This window comes from Alligator sinensis, unplaced genomic scaffold, assembly GCF_000455745.1.
Source record: "Alligator sinensis unplaced genomic scaffold, ASM45574v1 scaffold444_1, whole genome shotgun sequence".
Classification (NCBI taxonomy): Eukaryota; Metazoa; Chordata; order Crocodylia; family Alligatoridae; genus Alligator; species Alligator sinensis.
Window position 1 is genome coordinate 1,970,623 of NW_005841886.1, and position 17,735 is coordinate 1,988,357.

The window sequence follows — 17,735 nt, forward strand, 5'->3', positions numbered from 1 at the left end:
TGAACTATGAACTAGCTAATGACATTTTTTATAACTTACATTTTTAAATGCATCACATTGCACAGTGTGGATTGTGTTGCACAGTGTAACCTTGGAGACCAAGGTGACTGTGGTGTATGTATATCAATATCCCTTAGTGTGTGCTGTGGAAAGTGCCAGAATAATAAAAATGTTACTCAGCAGATCAGCTTCACTGAAACAGATTCTCCCCTAAATTACAGTAGTATAAATCCCAAGAGTCTTGCTCTACAGAGTTGTTCTACAGTTGCACCAGTGATGCAAATGGCAGAATCCAGTCCTCTGGATGTATTCAGTCTGGGAGTTACTCTTATGGGAAGTCACATAAATTTTTACTTGCAGATATCAGATTACTTGCCCACACAGTGGACTCATCTACGCATGCACTTTACTGTGAAGTAAACTTATTAGCTGTGAAGCAAAGCGTCACTGTCTACATATGCTATCTTTGTTAGGTTGCGTTATTATCTTATGCCGGGATAATTTACTGCGATTAAATGCATGTGTAGATGCTGACCGCAGGCATAAATTGCACTCGCTAAACCCAGCCAGCTGGCAGTCGGACTCCTGCCTGCCACCTAGCCACATGACTCTACACTTTCAGGACCTTTGTGTCCCAGCCAGCCCCTTCACCACCTGATGCTGTCCCTAGAGCCCAAGGCCTGCTCCACCCTGGCTTAAATCGCTGCTGTTCCTGGGTGCACGTGTAGATGCTGCACCCAGGAGTAGTTTAGTCTGGCTCAAACTGTTCTGGAGTTTATTGCTTCACATTAATTGCACATGTAGACATACCCAGTAAGTGAACTGTATTTTATTCCTTCTTTTGCGTCATCTGCAGAACCACCAACTGATTTGCAGATCCATGGCAAGTCAGTTATAATCCTATTAACATTAGTGAGATTACTATCTGCCAGTAAAGTCATAATTTGACCTGGAGATCCTTCTTACAAGTAGTGCATGTTAGGGTAAGGACGCAGCTTGACTTTCAGGCCACAGGTTTAATTTTCAGGATTGATAAGTATAAAACAGTCTTTCAAATTATAAAACTTGAGGATGAGCTTCAGAGAGATGTTAGACATGGAACCTATTATACTGCTTTCTTAAAATAATTTTTCAAATTAGACTTGCACCTTAATGAACATGTGAATTCATTCAAATGCAACTTTCATGATCTATTTTGTTCTGAATATTGTCAAACGTAACCCAGTTATCTTTGCCTCTATGAACCACGTTTCTCTAGATTTGTTTTTCATGGCTGCTAAGAATTTGCTGTTTAAAATCTTGGTACTAAAAGTATTCTATAAAATTGTTTCATTACACACAGATATCCCAGAACCCAGTGCCTTAAGAATGCTGACAGCTCAAATCTATAATTTAATCACTTCTCTTTAGAACCAAAAGTCAGTATTGTTTTGCTATATTTTGCTATATCAGCTCAAAACAAAACATTTTTGCTTCTTTCTTTTAAATCTCTCCAATCAAATGGGGTTCTAAGACTAAGAAATGAGGTGATTTCTTTCTTTCTTCAACAATTTAATTCAGTCTAATGATTCATATTTAATACTGAATTTTCTAGAGCTGACATTATTGAATGCAAATTATATTTAAAATTGAGACTTCTGTTCAAAGGAAATATATTAATTATCCAACATTTCATATTCAAGATTTCTTAACAATCTTAGCCTTTCTGTAGCTGTTAATCCAGATCTATTTGTTTTCTATAAAAAATATACTTAATGAAGCAGGGAGAAAAAAGAAAGTGTTTAGCTAACTAATACAATGCCTTGATGCTTGACCATTTTAAAGTAAAATGCTCCAGTTTGTTGTAGCTCTTTAACAAGACCCATCTCCTTTGTGAACAATGCAGATAATTTTTTTCTGCCTCCCCCCCCCCCAAAAAGAGTAACCTGATATGAGTCTGACAGTGTGTCGTTTAGCTAAGTGTTTCCATCTGTTGCCTGCTGTTCCTTTTACTCATGACCTCTCTCTTTCTTTCTCTTTTCTTCTTTCTTTTTCCTGCTTCCCTCCTCTTTCCTTTCTCTTTAGCCCCCCTGAGGAAGGCAAAGTTTGTTGAGAGCCCTCGAATTCCAGAGTCTGAGCTTGGCTCACCAACACTTACTTCAGCACAGAAACTGGACGTTGATGCATACTGCCCTGGTAAGCATGCATGAAAAGTCTCTGCATTAGATGAGGAAGGCAGGCCATTCCAGCTCAGCAACATTTCCTATGATTTGTATTTTCTTTTTATGAATAGCTGCTTGGCCTTTCCCCAGCTGAGTTTTATGGACTTGCAGGCTGAGTGGGAGTTTCTAACTGATACCTATATTTTTTGCCCTTTGTGTGTACAATTCCCCTCCCCCACCAAAAATATATTAAGAAGTTACTATAGAGTTGGTTATAGCTGAATAAAAAATGATCAGATAGGAATGCTGTTTTCTAATGAGACATCTTCAGAGATGCTGGAATCAAACATATACTGCTGGTGTATTTCTTCATTTAGTACAATGGCCATACATTCCTGAATATCTGCATGTAAGGGCATTGCATTTTATTTCGTAGGTAGCTATCAGTTTATGTATCCCATCGAATTCAAGAACTCTGAAATTGTATGCATCTTGTTACAGGCCTCTGGAGTACAATGATTAAAAGCATAAATAGAACTGAATGATCTCCTAGACTTAACCTTACATTTGTCTGACTTTTTGGGCAGTCAGTTTCAAAATATCTCCAAATGCAGACAGACCACTTGCAGATGTGTGAATTCCATTAAATCTTTATGTAGCTGTATCTTGCTGAGAACTCAGTATCATTTCCCAGATTCTTCTGAACTTGGACTAGTTGCTTGGCAACCTCATTAAGGTTGGAAAGCTGTGTCAGAGGTGTTATAGCTAGAGTAGGCTGAAGATCAGTCTTTTGTTAAAGGAGCAAGAAGTGTTTGTTTTCAAATCTTTACTGAATTCTGCAGGTTCTTCTTCTGACTGTTCAGTAATTTATAAAGCAAAGGGCCGTATTATCCTCATATTCCTGTGCTGTGGTAATAGGTTTCCAAATAGAAATTGGTCATGCATGGCATTTATAGATGTGCTCCAGGGGGGTGGGGGTGGGGAGGGACGCTTTAATTAGCATGGCTCCAAGAGCTGCATTAATTAAAGCTCCCAGAGCATCACAAGCATCAGCATCCCCATGCTGAAAAATAGTGGCAGGGGTGTTTTAACTACAGCTAATTCAACAAGCTTTAGTTAAAGCACCCCTGCCGCCATTTTTCAGCATGGGGATGCTGATGCACATGATGCTGAAATCTGCTGGAGCATGGTAATTACCACGCTCCAGCAGATTCAGTTAATCAAGGCTGCCCCAACATGTAGTAATTACAGCGGGTTAGAGCAACCTCCCTGCACGTGTGTAGGAGCCCGTAAAGTCTTGCTTTTAAAACTGTATCCCCATGGAAAGCAGATGATCATTTCACTCAGAGATAAATTTAAAGAAAATAAATTGGTGAATGAAAAGCCATGTTTTTTTACAGATTGGTGGTTAAACAGCTTTTTATAATGTCACACAGCCATATCAAAGACATGGCCTATGGGATGAATGTATCCTACTCACCCAGCCCATGGAGCTCCTTGAGGAGCCAGGAACTAGTGGGTGATGTGAGGGTGTGGGACAGCTTTGTTAATCCCCACAGCTCCCTGAGCTGATGCAGCACTACTTGTCCTACCACCACCACTCACCTGAGAGGTAGGTCTGTTGCCAGCCTGTCTGGATTCAGCCCAGGGTGGCTGGCAAATTTGACACCCCTGATGTAACATGTTTGAAGTAGAGGGAAGTCTTTAAGGAAAATGCATTGATGATTGGAGAAAGTTTCATCTAAGGCCATGTTTGCTATGAGAAAAGTTCATTCTTTCTAAATGTATTTGTGATATATTGCAAAGAAGATATTGCTGAGAAAAATGTGTCCCTTCTGTCTAAATACCTCCTACTATGAAAATCATAATTAGGGAAAAACATTGTCATGATTGTATTTATAAAGCACTATAATTGATCAGTGTACTTTACATTAAAAATGCAAAAATCTCTCATTCTTTCTCTCTCTAAATTTGAATATGAGACAAAATTTGGAAGATGCTGACATGATCCCAAAGACCTAGGAAAGACACAGGGCAGAAATGTTGCTTTAACAGTGAAATTTTATATGTTGCTTTCTGTTCTGTTTCTCCAGGTTGTTGAGAGCATGGATGAACATGTAAAATAACATGGGGGTTCCAGCATCTCAATGTGCAAGAAGGGTAGCTTTAAAAAGCCTCTGTGATGCCAGTAGAAGTACTGGCTTGGAGTAAAAGCAGGCATATTATGGGAGGCCTGGATAATTTTTTGTGTATAGATCTGTTTATTAAGATACCTGTCATGGGGAACCTGACCCCCTGATGTCTGAGTACACATTTGGCATCCAGCAGTTCTTCCAGCAAGAGAACTGCAGTTTATTAGATCCTAGAGAATGCTGAGTTTGAATGCCTGTGTAAACCTCAAATATGCAGCTATTTACATTTGTTTGCAATACGTGAGATGCAGCTGGATAAGAATAGAACAACATATTGAGCAAGGACTTTTGAAGCTGAAACATCCCTTTAAACAGAAAAGGGAGTTTGTATAGTATGCAGTTTTCTGTTCCTTTGTCCCCTCCTCCCCATGCAGTGTTTTGGGATATTAAAATGAGGTATGTACCTGGAAGCAGTACTTCATGGCTGTTTATTCCTCTCTTTTGTGGTAGAACTAGCTTATGCTTTAACTATCTGGATGCACAGTTCATATAGTGGAAACACAGGTAATGTGAGGGATGGAGTTCTAATTTTCCACTCATAAATTTAGAAGAAATCTTTAGTCCTCTGTGAGTTTTTTCTTGTTAGAATATAACTTCTCGCTTACATTGAGGTATTGTGACTAGTCCGCTTTATTACATACTTAGTAAAAGGGGGAACTGGCAAAGCTTCTGAAACATTTCACTCTAAAGCTCCTGATTCCTATTTGGCTCATATTTTAGTGAAGTTATCTATGTGTAAAGAATATGGGGCTTGGCATTTCCAATACAGATTTCTAGACTAGGGACAGACATTCAAAAAGCCTGAGCCTGAATTGATTCAATCTTTGCAGGGTAGTCTAACCTGACTAGGCTGAACTGGTTTGAAACTGGACAGATATTCTCTGGACTGAGTAAATTCAGGCACATGCCGGCAGTGGCTCAGGCTAGAAGCCAGGAGGTGCTAGAGCAGCCCTCCTTCCCCTTCTGCTGGGAGCTGAGCTGAGCGGGGCGTGGCCAGCCCCCAGCGGACTCTCTCATTAGGGAGATCTGCCTGCATGGTCCCAGGCTTTTCCCCACTTCCTGTTCAAGGGGCGGGAGTGTTGCCAGCCCCCAAACCCAGGCTAGCACTGAGTCAAGGGGGGTGTGCAGTGCATGCATCTGTTGACGATATGGAGCTTTTCAATCTCCCTCCCTGCTTTGTCATACTGTCTGCAGCAAACTGACAGGCGAGCAACCCAGCTGGGGGGGGCTAATAACAGTCTTTATCACCCAAAAAGTAAAACAATAGCATGTTTCCACATTACTTCAAACTGCTTAAACAGTTTACCAGCTGCCTGTTGATTAGCTCCAAAAGCCCTAAGCAGTCACTGATCTGTCTGCCTATCCCAGTGAATTTGGAGAGAGATACACACAGAGACACCTCTCGGTATTAGCTAGTGTACCACATGCTGGCTACAGTCCCTGCTGGGGCAGAGGGGAGAAGGGATCTCTGCTTAAGCAGTGAGTGGAGTGGGGAGAGGGGGACATGAGGAAGTCAGCAGACCCATTTTATCTCAACCCAATTATCAATTCATCAGGCAAATTAAATACTGAAATACTTCCTTTGTTCTGTGACAAGCCATCTCAAACCTCTCCCTCTTTGAATGCTAGGTCCTGAACTTTATCACAACTGATCTGCTTTAAACAGGGGCTAACTTTAAAAGTGCCCCCCCCCCCCCCAAAAAAAAAAAAAAAAAAAAAAGAATAAAAATATCTGTCAGCAGTTTGCCCTCTCCATCTGCAGTTTTGCATAAGGAGAAAGGCAGGTAGGAGGGTAAAAAGTAATTTACACATTTAAAAGTAAAAAAATGCTACTATATATTTCACTTGGAAACTAAGAAGCAATGAATGCAAATTCTGGGATACGAACATAAAAGATAACAAATGGCAGTTGAATTTTGTGTCAGGTTCAGTTTCCAGCTAAATTTAAGATATAACTTTCATAAAGCATATTGTAGTAACCTAGTCTTGAAGTGATAAAAGTTTGGCAGTAACAATATCTGCATTTAGAAATAAAATCCATTGCTTCTTGACTGTATACATAAAATGACCAAAAGCCACTGTAGATGCCTCATCTTCCTATCCAGGCTCCCTACATTTCAAATGTAGACAGATGGCCACACATCCTAACTTGAAGGGACAGATGCTATCCTTTTCAGAATCTGTGGTTGTCCTCATTGGCTAATATTAACTCAGTCTTGTGTAAATTGAGCCTCAGCCATCTCACTCAAACACATATTAGTGGTTCGTTTATCAGTATATGCATGTGTGGTGCATCCTGGACTACACCGACGACCTCGTCCTCTTCGCCAACACCGCCGCCCCGCTGCAGCAGATGCTGAACATGATGTCTGAGGTGGCCAGGTGGATGAGACTGCACTTTAACATCTCCAAGTGCGCCTCCCTGCACATCAATGGCAGGCAGAAGAGCCGCATCCTAGATTCCACCCTCATGATCTAGGGTTAGGTGATGACTCACCTATGCGACAGCAAGGCCTACTGCCACCTCAGGACTCCCACTGGCCACTGGGCCAGGCAGACGCTGGAGGAGACCATCAACAGGTTCATGCAGGATGCCCACAAGCTAGACTCATCCCTGCTGGCCCCCTGGCAGAAGATAAACACAGTGAACACCTTCCTTATCCCCCGTGTCGCATTCATCCTGAGAGGCTTGGCTGTCCCCAAGACTGCCCTCAAGAAGGCGTACGCTGAGATCCGACAGCTGCTGAAGTGGCTGCACCTGCCTCTGAGGGCCAGCAATGAGATCCTGCACATCCTCTACTGGTAGGGAGGTGCCAACATCTCCCACATGGGAGATCTCTGTGATATCGTGGTAGTCACCCATGCCATCTGCCTTCTGACCTGCCTGGACCCAATGGTAAGTAACATCGCTGCCAGCACCCTTGAGGAGACCACCCGCAAGAGGATCGCAAGGCAACCTACTGGACGTGACCTAGCCACCTTCCTCAGTGGCTCGCTGGAGGGTGAGTTCGGCAGAAACGGCAGGGACTTTGCCTTGCTGTGGAACCAAGGCCACAACACCACGTGCTGCCTCAGGAAGTGCATCGGTTGCACCTGGACTGGGGAGTGCTGGGAGTCTTTCTGCAACCAGCCCTGCTCACCGACCGCATCATTGTGATGCCCCTCATGAGGACTTTCCTGGAGCGGTTTCTGAAGGATGCAGTCCATAACTAGTACACCAGTGACCTGAGGGTCAAACCTGACCAGGGCAAAGTCTTCAGTGTCACCTCAAAGTGGGACTCCAGCAACCATTTCATGCCCAGTGGGAGCTTCATGCTCTTCACATACTGACGCTATCTCTACCAAGCCTGCCTCAACTGCCTGCCTCTGAACAGGGCTATCCGCTTCGGTCACCGGGACAAGAAGTGCCAGCGGTGCAGCTCTGTGGCAGAAACCCTCCCCCACGTGCTGTGCAGCTGCAGGCCTCACGCCAGAGCCTGGCAGCTCCACCACAACACTGTCCGGTGCTGCCAGGTGAGGGCCATCATGGCCGCAGCAGGGAAGATTTCCATGAACCACATCGCCCCAGGCTGCGAGAGCCAGATGCACCCCAACATCGTCATCACGAACGAGGAGGCCAAGAAGATTGTGATTGTGGATGTCATCATCCCCTTCAAGAACCAGTGCCAAGCTTTCACTGACACCCGGGCTCGCAAGTGGGAGAAGTATGCCTCACTGGCCAACGTCCCAAGGGGCTGCGGCTACGACGTAACAGTTGACATGCTCATTGTGGGAGCACTTGGAGCCTGGGACCCCAACAACAAGAGAATCCTGCATGCCTGCCACGTCTCCCACTGCTACGCCAAACTGATGCACTGCTTCATGGTGTCCAACACCATCCATTGGTCCTGTGACATCTACGTCAAGCACATCACAGGCCACCGCCAGTACATGACCCTGCTGGACCGGACCCAGAGGGGACCGCCTGAACCCCCTTCTACACCTGATGGACTCCGAGAGGACTCTTCAAAGATGGACCACTACACTCCACCTGAAGAGGACCCCCACAATGAGATTCTATATAGACTAAAAAACTTTCTCTAACCTGCCCCCTCCACTATTGCAGACCATTGTATCTATCTTCTTTCTCTCTCAGCGTCACAACTCCCCTTCCCCAGCCCTGGGCTTAGCTGGCTAACACTGTATTTTCTGTAACCTAGTTGCATTCTCCTCCTCACCCCCATCCCTCTTATGTTAGTCCCTCACTCAGGTGCTCTGTATTTCCCTTCTGGCTTTGTCATCTTTTTGGTTCATGATTCTTAACATCTACTAATAATATTTCTCTTTATTCTTTCTGTTCTTTGAACAAAGTCGACAGAATCCTTGGAAGCCAGAGCATGTAGTACTGGGTCTTCTATGGCTCATCACAGTCTTTTTTGAATAGCAGGGCATTTTGGGGGATCTCATTTCCCCCAAAAAAACAAATTAAAAGCTTAGATTAGTACTGGGAAGGAAGCAAAAAATATAAATAAGCTCTGTTTGCCTAACAGATCAGAGATGTTAATGCAGGGCTTTCATTGGTGCTGGAGATGGTTTGGCTGAGAGGGGGCCCAGGAGATGAGACCTTGGGAAGGAGTAACTGCTGGGGCAGGGGTGGGCAAAATGCGGCCCACGGCCCAGATGCAGCCCACCAGGCCATTCTATCCGGCCCACAGGGCCCCTAAAAAATTTAGAAAATTAATATTTATCTGCCCCTGGCTGCCTGTCATGCAGCCCTCGATGGCTTGTCGAAATTCAGTAAGCGGCCCGCCACCCGAAATAATTGCCCACCCCTATGCTTGGTGAAAGGGCCTTGTAAAACTCATAAAAGAAAAAAATTAAGACTTCTAGAAAGGTGAAGTCTAACATGGGTAGATGACACTGGGGACTGGTCATAGGGGGTACCTGCTGGTCATGGAGCTGGCAGGAAGAAAGTAGTTAAATATATATTCTAGACTACAGAGAAGCTTAGAGGCAGATGGGAGACCAGTGTAGGTTAAAGAGACTTTTCCTTTGTTTCTGGGCAAGACTAGCCAAGTCAAGGTGGAACAAACAGCTTTACTTTTAGAATCTAAAATGTGGTTAAACAAACCAGGCTTTGTGCGTCAGCTCAACAGTGGTTAGAATATGTATAGAAAATAACTGTTCCATCCCTTAGCTACATAGAATAATGTGGCCAGGCACATTTAAGATAAGAATCCATCCTGCCTTAAGAAAACAAGAAAGTTTTACATCCAAAGCATTTTTAAAGAAGTTTAAAATAATTTCTCTGAATGATTTTAACCTTAAATGGGTGTGTTCTCAGGGCTATCAAAAATTGATTTGTCCTTTAAGCTAAAATTAAAGGCAGTGTGAACTGCACAGTTTGAAGATCTAGCAAACACAAGGCTGAAAACGCTACAGCCCAGCATTTAAGTAGAGGTGAAGATGCTTCGTAATGTGATCTGTGACAGAAAATCTAATTAATTATAGACTTAAAGGCAGTTTAGAACATTAAATACCAATGGGGAGAGAACCTTATCTACCTTGTTTATAGAAGTGCTCATCACAGTGTGAAGTGCCAAGAGATGAAAATTTGCTTGATGCTAAAATGCTTAAGGTTGAAGGCAAATTTCAGGTGGGTTTCCGAGTGCCTGTTATCCTATGCTTGCTCTTGTGTGCCTGTCTCATGTAGTATTTCTTTTGACAAGTTGCCATGTGAACCATGTAGAAAATGCTACATTTTTAATTATTCCTCTTTCAAATGAAAGACATGGAAAAGGGGGCAAAGACCTCCTGGGAGAGGACGTTTTTTATTGTGGGGGAGGTCAATTGTTGCGAAGAGTTCCAGTATTTGTGATTTTATGATCTGAGCATTATGTTCAGATGCTCAATGTTCTTTGAGTAGAGGAAAGTAATAAGATTCTTTAAGAAGTTGTGGATTTAATTAATATATTTTAAATGAGAGCAGAATATGGTCCAGCTGTGTAAATTATTATCATGCTATTTCAAAATCATCCCATCCTAGTCATCATCCAAGCTGACAATGAAAAAATAGTATTGGGAATCAAGCCCCCCTTTGAACTACATGTACTTTTATCATTATGCTCATGTTCATTCAGAGTTAAATCTTGCCCTGTTTTGGAGAATATTTGGGAGAAAAGAGGTTCCTTCCTTCCCCTCCTATCACTGTAGGGTCTATCTTGCCGGGCTGGGACCAGTCCTTCTTCCATTGGCTCTGATTATATGCTGCTGTCACGATGTGATAGAGTGGTTTGCATGTTGTTCCTAGCCAAAGAGCAACAGTATGTTGGAAGTTGCTCTGCCATCCTGCCTTTCACCGGGAGGATAGTTCTGAGACCTAGTGCTCAGCCACCATCTCTCCTCTTCCCTATTAGCATGGCACAGCATGGAGGAGGAAGATTTGATCTTCATCAGCAGACTCTGTGGTATTGACTCCACCATTCATGATTTAATATGTAATGGTATCCCATAGTATTTTTATTGTTATTGTTATCTCATTAATTCGGACATCTAATCGTAGCTTCGTAATGCATGGCAAACTGTTCCCATTTTTTTGCTTAGTAGGTTATTTTCAGTACCTGAATTTTTTTTTTTTAAAACTTTGCATCCAAAGTATGTCCACTTTTTATTTATAAATACTCAGGAAATCTGTTGGACAGTGTCTGAAATGAATGTGCTTTCAAGTAATTGCCTTTTGTGTTAATGCTTTCAGTTGCATTTTGCATGATTGATTACCCTGTCATTGTCATACATACATATGGAAAGGGTACCCATGTTACAACATTATCTCTTGATTTGATTACATTCTTTAGAAATTTTAGCTGTGAATCTTAAATGTGTGGTCAGTCGATGTTTTGGTGCTCCAAATTAAGCTGAAAGGCATCTATTTTGATTGATAATTGAATTAGATATCCCAATGGGTACCTTTTCCATTAACAATGAAAGGCAGCTTGCCATCACAGTTATATTTATTTTTATCCAGCTGTTGGAGAATAAGCTTTTTCTTTTTCAGTTTTAAAGTCTTTAGGACCTGAGATATGTCCCTGCTTCAGTCTCTTTCTTTTCTATGTGAGGCCCATATAATTTATTATTGTGGATTTTAATGCTGCTTTTCACAACAAATGTTATTCTTTTTCTTTAAATATAATGCAGTGTGGCTCTCACCAGAAGCCTTTTAACAATCAATTTTCACATGCATGTGTTGCTGAAGAAAAAACATTCCAATGGTGAAACATATTTCTCTTCTGCCCTTCCATCAGGATGGTGTAGGCAACAAATTAAAAGAAAAAAAATTTTTTTAAATGTCTTTAAGACGTTTTGGCAGTCTCCTGTGTTGTAACTATCCCTGCCAGTGCCTCCATAGAACCAGAAGCCTGTCCTTGTTCAAAAGCACTAAAGAATTGGAAAGAAACAAAAGGTGAAGTTGCCAGTGGTTGTACTGTTTAACCTTTCAGTTATCCCATTGTTACTTAACTTACTGACCTGAAGTGAATGTGAAAATCAGTGTGATCAGGCCTAATTGCCAAAAAGAACCACAGTCCTTCAATTTGTTGGTTCCTGTGGAAACCATTGACATTTTTGAGGCTTTTATTCAGAGGAAAATGGTCTGTTTTTCCATTGTACCTTGAGATAATGATATCTAGATAACAAATGATAGATACTAATAATTGGAAACAAAAATCTGAAAGCTAGTTTTTAAGGCTGAAGTATTGGAATGTGGTAGGATTGTTTTAGTATTTTATGAGTTACAGAAGTGTCTCTCTGGAATGATTCATAGATGAGTTGCTATTATGTAAACTTAACCTTTAACCTGATACAGCCTTAGTGTTGAAAGACCATAAATAGTTAGTTATATGAGTATGTTGGATGGATTAACCACTTATCTTGGTTTATTGAACTTCTTGTCAAAGGGAGAAGGCCAGAGCACTTCTGGAAATTACATGTTATTGTGCACATATTATCTTTAGCTCTGCAACTTTCAGTCCCTGCTGTTACATGATGCAGTTATTAAATGGATTCTTAAACAGCTTTGGATAATACTGATGTTCTTCCAGCTTCACAGCATGATCTAATAATAACTAGTGTTTTGTGTGATGTGGGGCTTGGTTTCACCAATCCAAAGATGCCATCTTCATATTATAAACAGATTCAGAACCGTTTTAAATAACTTTTAAAAAATCACACAGCTAGTTTAAGATTTTAGCAACAGAATTTCCTGCAGCTTCTCACCCTTTATCTTTAATTCTTGGTAGCTCCCAGATAACAGTAGAGTTCTGCATCAAGGAGATGCCTGCTCCGAGCACCTCTCTCAGGAAGTGAAAGCTTTCTAGGTCACGTGCTTGTCTTTTCCAGTGTTGCTTGTAGCCTTTCAGCTTATCGATAAGGAAATGTATGAATAGGCAGGTTGTTAAGACCACAAAATCAGCTCACGTGTTTTCTGAAGGCATTGCTAATAGAGTTTTCTGCTTGTAGATCTTTGCCACAAGCAGCAATATAGATTGTCTTCATTTTAACTTTGAAGCAGATGTGAATAGGCTCTTCATATTGGACCAGATCTTGATATTGTCAGGGCTTCTGATCAGTCAGGCCTGGCTGAGTGAAGCTCTTGAACTTCCTTCCACACCTACCTTTGATCCCAGGCTAATGCAATTGCCCTAGTTCTCTGTAACTGGAGTGGCTGCTGAGAGCACCACTCAGCCCTTTTAAGCAGACTTGCAGTCTCAGGCTGCAGGCTTGCCTTGACACAGGCCTCGGTTCAATTCTGGTAACCCTTGCGTTCATTGTTCTCTCTGGTTCTCCTGCCACCTGACTCAGCTTGCACCCCAGACTGTGTTTCTTGGATCTTCCTCTTGGCTCTCTTAGGAACCAGTCACATTCTCCACATGAGTGGTCTAGACCCCAACCTGATGCCTCAATAATCTGCACCCTCACCTAGCTGACCTGGTTACCTTCCAAGGTCTGTCCACAGGCCCAGCTGCCTATGTCCTCACTGAACCCTTGCAGGTATGGAGCAGAGATCCCATATGGATTTGCTTTCACTTTTCCTTCTGATTATGATCAGAAAAATTAGGTAATGCCAGCATCATTCTGGTCACTGAAGCTTGGGCCAAGCAATACTGATGCATTGATGTCCAGGACCATCTGCAAGATACCTTGCCTCTCTCTCCCCCATATTTCTGTTTCCCTCAGAGGCCTACCTCCATGGTAACCTACTTAAAGGGTGTGTCTACATGTTGATTAATGACAAGTATTAAACTTAATGCAGCGTAATTGGCACTACTGAGCATTAGCTCAGACGAATGGTTTTTATGTGACGCTAACACACAGTAGATTAATTCTTCGCATTAGCATGGTTTTTGCCAGCCACACTAATGTGCAGTAAAATTTCTCTACTGCAACATTAGCATCTCATGTAGACGTGCCCAAAGTCAACTCTACTTGGCTATTTTATTCTAGCAGTAGAAGTTTTTCCCATAGCTGAGAGTGTCCCTACAGAGAACTCTCTACTTCTAGTCCTTTCACTTTAAACTGAGAGAAAGCCAGATTGATTGCTTTTGCCACTCATGAACGTAGCAAGAAGAGATGCAGTCCCTAAAGCAAACCCTTTATTTAGGGTTTTATAGTTCTGAGCCAGTAGCTTAGATCGGCAGTTGGCAACATTTCCCTATAGGAGGCTGGAATGACTTAGCCCAGGTCTGAAGAAGGCCAGCACTGAGACCTGACCACTGTTGCTACTACCACCACTTTTCCCATGCCACCTACCTGCCGTATGGGGTAGGACAGCTCCCTGCCACCCAGCTGTGGGGTGGGATGGAGTGGAGTCGTCTACCTTGGGTGAATTTCATGCTGCTGAACTGTGCTGAAGCCCCAGCTTCACAGTCTGGATCCACTGGTTCCATGGGTTGAATCCAGCTGTAAGCCATAGGGTAGCAACCCCTGCTATAGATAGGCCAGATACTGGGACACTGAGGACATGGTGACTTTAGTCATCATCGGCAACTTAAAACACTCAATTCTGTAGTGGCATTCACCACTGACACTGTGGCTTTGACAGCAACAGGATTGAGTGATAGTGTCATTAACTCTTTGGCTGCTGGCAGCCATAGTGAAAAGTCCCAGGGGCTAGGTGACACACCTGTGCAAACTGGATCTGGTTAAACTGGATATAATAATCTAGCTCTGAGGTAACAAGGCATAGATCATGGTAACAAGAATAGCACCTCCCTGGTTTTACCAGTTATCAGATTTTCCAATCCTGTGGTTTTCAACCTTTTTAGAATCAAGGCATCCTCCATCGTTAGACTCAAGGCTTCCTGCAAAAAATGCCAGCTCTTCATTTTTACTTATTTTTTGACTTCAGGAAAACTAGAGCAATTTTTCTTTTGTGAAGAACTCAGAAAGACCACAATGGGCCAGAATGGTTTTAACACTGTAGATTCCTATTTGAAATCTCTGGATTTATCATGTGAATCATGTTTGCATACACAATTCATACATTACATTGTGTGGCACCCTGTGGCAACCTTGAAAAGATCTCAAGGCACCACAGGGTACTGTGGCCCAGCTGAGAATCCCTGTGCTAATCAAAGATGGTCTTTCTCTGAATTGCATCTTAAAGTCACTTCAATTTGTGGTTTGGATCATAAGATTCTGACTGCTTTAAAGTAACTTGTTCTGCAAGGGTGCAAAATATTTTGACTCCCCGCAGGAAATCAAACACACTGAGATGTCACCACCACAAATGGAAAAGGTTTTCTCCAGGGGCAAGTGATAAGAAAAAAATCTTTCTCTATACTTGTCCTTTGTTTACTGCTTGGGGAGCTTTTTTCTGTTCTTGTTTATTATGTCTTGTCATCAGTCAAAGTACACCTGTCGGCAGTGTTATCCTTCAGCCATCCCAGGGTCACAAGATCCCTCAAAAGTCTCAACTTGGAATCTTAATTTAGTGATGGCAAATTGATGGATGCACCTTTTAAACTTTGGGGGAATGTTATTTACTCTTCCAGTTTTTAAGGACATTGTTTAGCTGCCAGATTCCTACTTTGATGACTGACCCTGCCTTAAGAGTGTTCCACAAAGACAAAGTACTATGTGCTTATCCAAAAAATAGCACATATGTACTATGTGCTTATCCAAAAAAATTCATCTAAATGTATTGTCTAAATTCAGTCTAAATCAGATTGCTAATCTCTTAATTTTATTTCATCGTCTCGCTTGGATTAGAGAGAACTAGACATCAATATTTTGGTTGGTAAGAGCTCTGAGTGTCATTGTAGATTTAGGAGGTCACCTAAGCTTTTGGTTGGCTTTGGATAATGACATTTTCCACACCTGCCAAAGTGGATTACACATGAATTGAAATATGTCACGTGTTTGCATCTGAAAGTCTTGAGGTTAAGGCAGTGTTGACCTGTCTTTGTAACGTTTGTATCATAGAACTCTTCCAGGCTCCGAACTAGAGTTCTGTTGGTATCCTTCACAGGCCTGCTTTTCATGTTAACTTCTTGATCTGATATTCTATGTAGGAAGCATTTCTTTACTATGTGCTCAACTAGAACTCTTCAGCCCACCTTTCTCAAGTTACTCTCGCTGTATTCCCATTTCAAGTTTAAGTTGAAAAAGCAAAGAAAAGGCCTCGCTGTTTGACAGGAACTTGGGTTCATAGTGTTTTGCACTTTGTAGTTATGCTGCTTATCCACCGGCTCTTTCTCATGGATCTACCTAGTTAAGGACTACAGAGTTCAGCAGAACTGGTTGAAATGCCCCTTTTTTCTTGCAAAAAGTAAATTATATTATCTTATTTGAATATTTTTATGGAAACAAATCAATATTTTAAAAAATTGTTATATTAAAAAAATAACAGTTTTATTGAAATAAAATGTTTTTCCATGAAACATTCCATTTTCTATAAAAACAACATTTTTAGCAACAACAACAACAAATATTGATAAAAACAGATTAACCGCCTCTGAATTTAAATAGAAAGGATTGAGTTAGTTGTGGTGCCTGTGTAGCCTCTTTTATAATATCGTTCCCAAAGCTCTGTGTAATGATGCGATTCTTCAGTGATCCCAGGGAAAATTTCTTTTCTTGAAATACACTAGTGCCAGGAAGTACTTCCCACATGTAAAAATAGGGAAGAAGAATACTCCTGAAAAATCATAGAAAATTAGGGTTGGAAGGGACCTCAGAAGGTCATCTAGTCCAACTCAAAGTACAGGTTTCCCTCGCTTTATGCAGGTTCTGTATCTGCAACTTTGCTCTTATGCAATGACCCTTTTAATACCAAAACTTCGTTATATGCACAATAAAATCACTCTTATGCAACCGGTGTGGTGGAAGCCCGCAGTCAGTTACTTTGTGTGGCGCATTGTGGGAGTGATGCGCAGCAAAATATTGTCTCCTGTGTGGATCTGTGCTCCTCACTTGTTGTCTGTAGTTGCCATCCCCACTATGGTAGTGCCCTGTGTGTACTGTCTCCTGTTGGTGAGTACCAAAATTGTCTTGTAAAAGTGGTAGAAATGGGTCTGGGGGTCAGTACAGTTGAGGTCTTGGTACGTATCCCTACTTGTTACATTGTAGAGTGGGTTCCCTTTATGTAAATTTGAGTTATGTGCTGTTTTCCAGGAACGTATGTACAACATAAAGCGAGGCTAACCTGTAGTACCATCTCCAACTAGATCATCCCACCCAAGGCTTTGTGTACTTGCATCTTAAAAACGTCTAAGGATGGAAATTCCACAACCTTTCTGGGGAACCTGTTCCAGTGCTTTAATACCATCCTAGTGAGAAAGTTCTTCCTAATATCTAACCTAAGCTTCCCTTGCTGCAACATGAGACCATTGCTCCTTGTTCTGTCATCTGCTACCACTAAGAACAGTCTAGCTCAGGGGTGTTCAATTATTTCAGATAGAGGATTGCTTAATGAGTTTTTGGTGAGCTGTAAAGGGCTGCAAGAGTCACCCCCCCCCTCCCCCATCTTAACAGGTGCCCTGCCCCCTGGCTGCCATTTTGGGACTAAAAGTCTTGCCGCTATTCCCTGACCTTTGCCACCATAAGTTCCTCTTCTTGTGCCCAGATGTACTCCCTGGGGGGAAGCTGCCATCTTGGAACCAGAAAAGAAAACAGATCATATGCTAAAAATCAAATAAGTACTGTAACATATTTTAATTTTATTTCAAAAAGTTTTTACATGTTTTCCTAGTGTATTTAGAGGTGATTGCATAATAGCTCACAAATAAAGTCTTACTCTTGTATATTGTGTGTAGGGTGTGGTTAAGGGGTGGGGGGGTGTTGTGGGGTGTGTGAGGGAGGTATGGAGGAGAGTGGGTGCGTGTGGATGTGGGGTTTGAGGAAGGATATGGCTGGGGGGGGGGGGGGG

General features: G+C 42.1%; 1 protein-coding gene across 8 annotated transcripts in view; it reads left to right on the forward strand.

Annotated features, from left to right (window-relative positions):
* The window catches only part of TANC2 (tetratricopeptide repeat, ankyrin repeat and coiled-coil containing 2), a 774,525-nt gene that overhangs the window by 434,704 nt on the left and 322,086 nt on the right, over positions 1-17,735 (forward strand). For all 8 annotated transcript variants that reach the window (XR_003092631.1, XR_003092633.1, XR_003092632.1 and 5 more), the window contains one exon: positions 2,065-2,175. Coding sequence is in view for 5 of the 8 variants with exons in the window: in XM_025196865.1 (XP_025052650.1) it covers positions 2,065-2,175 (111 nt within the window). In the remaining 3 variants the exon portion in view is untranslated. The remainder of the gene's footprint in view (positions 1-2,064; positions 2,176-17,735) is intronic.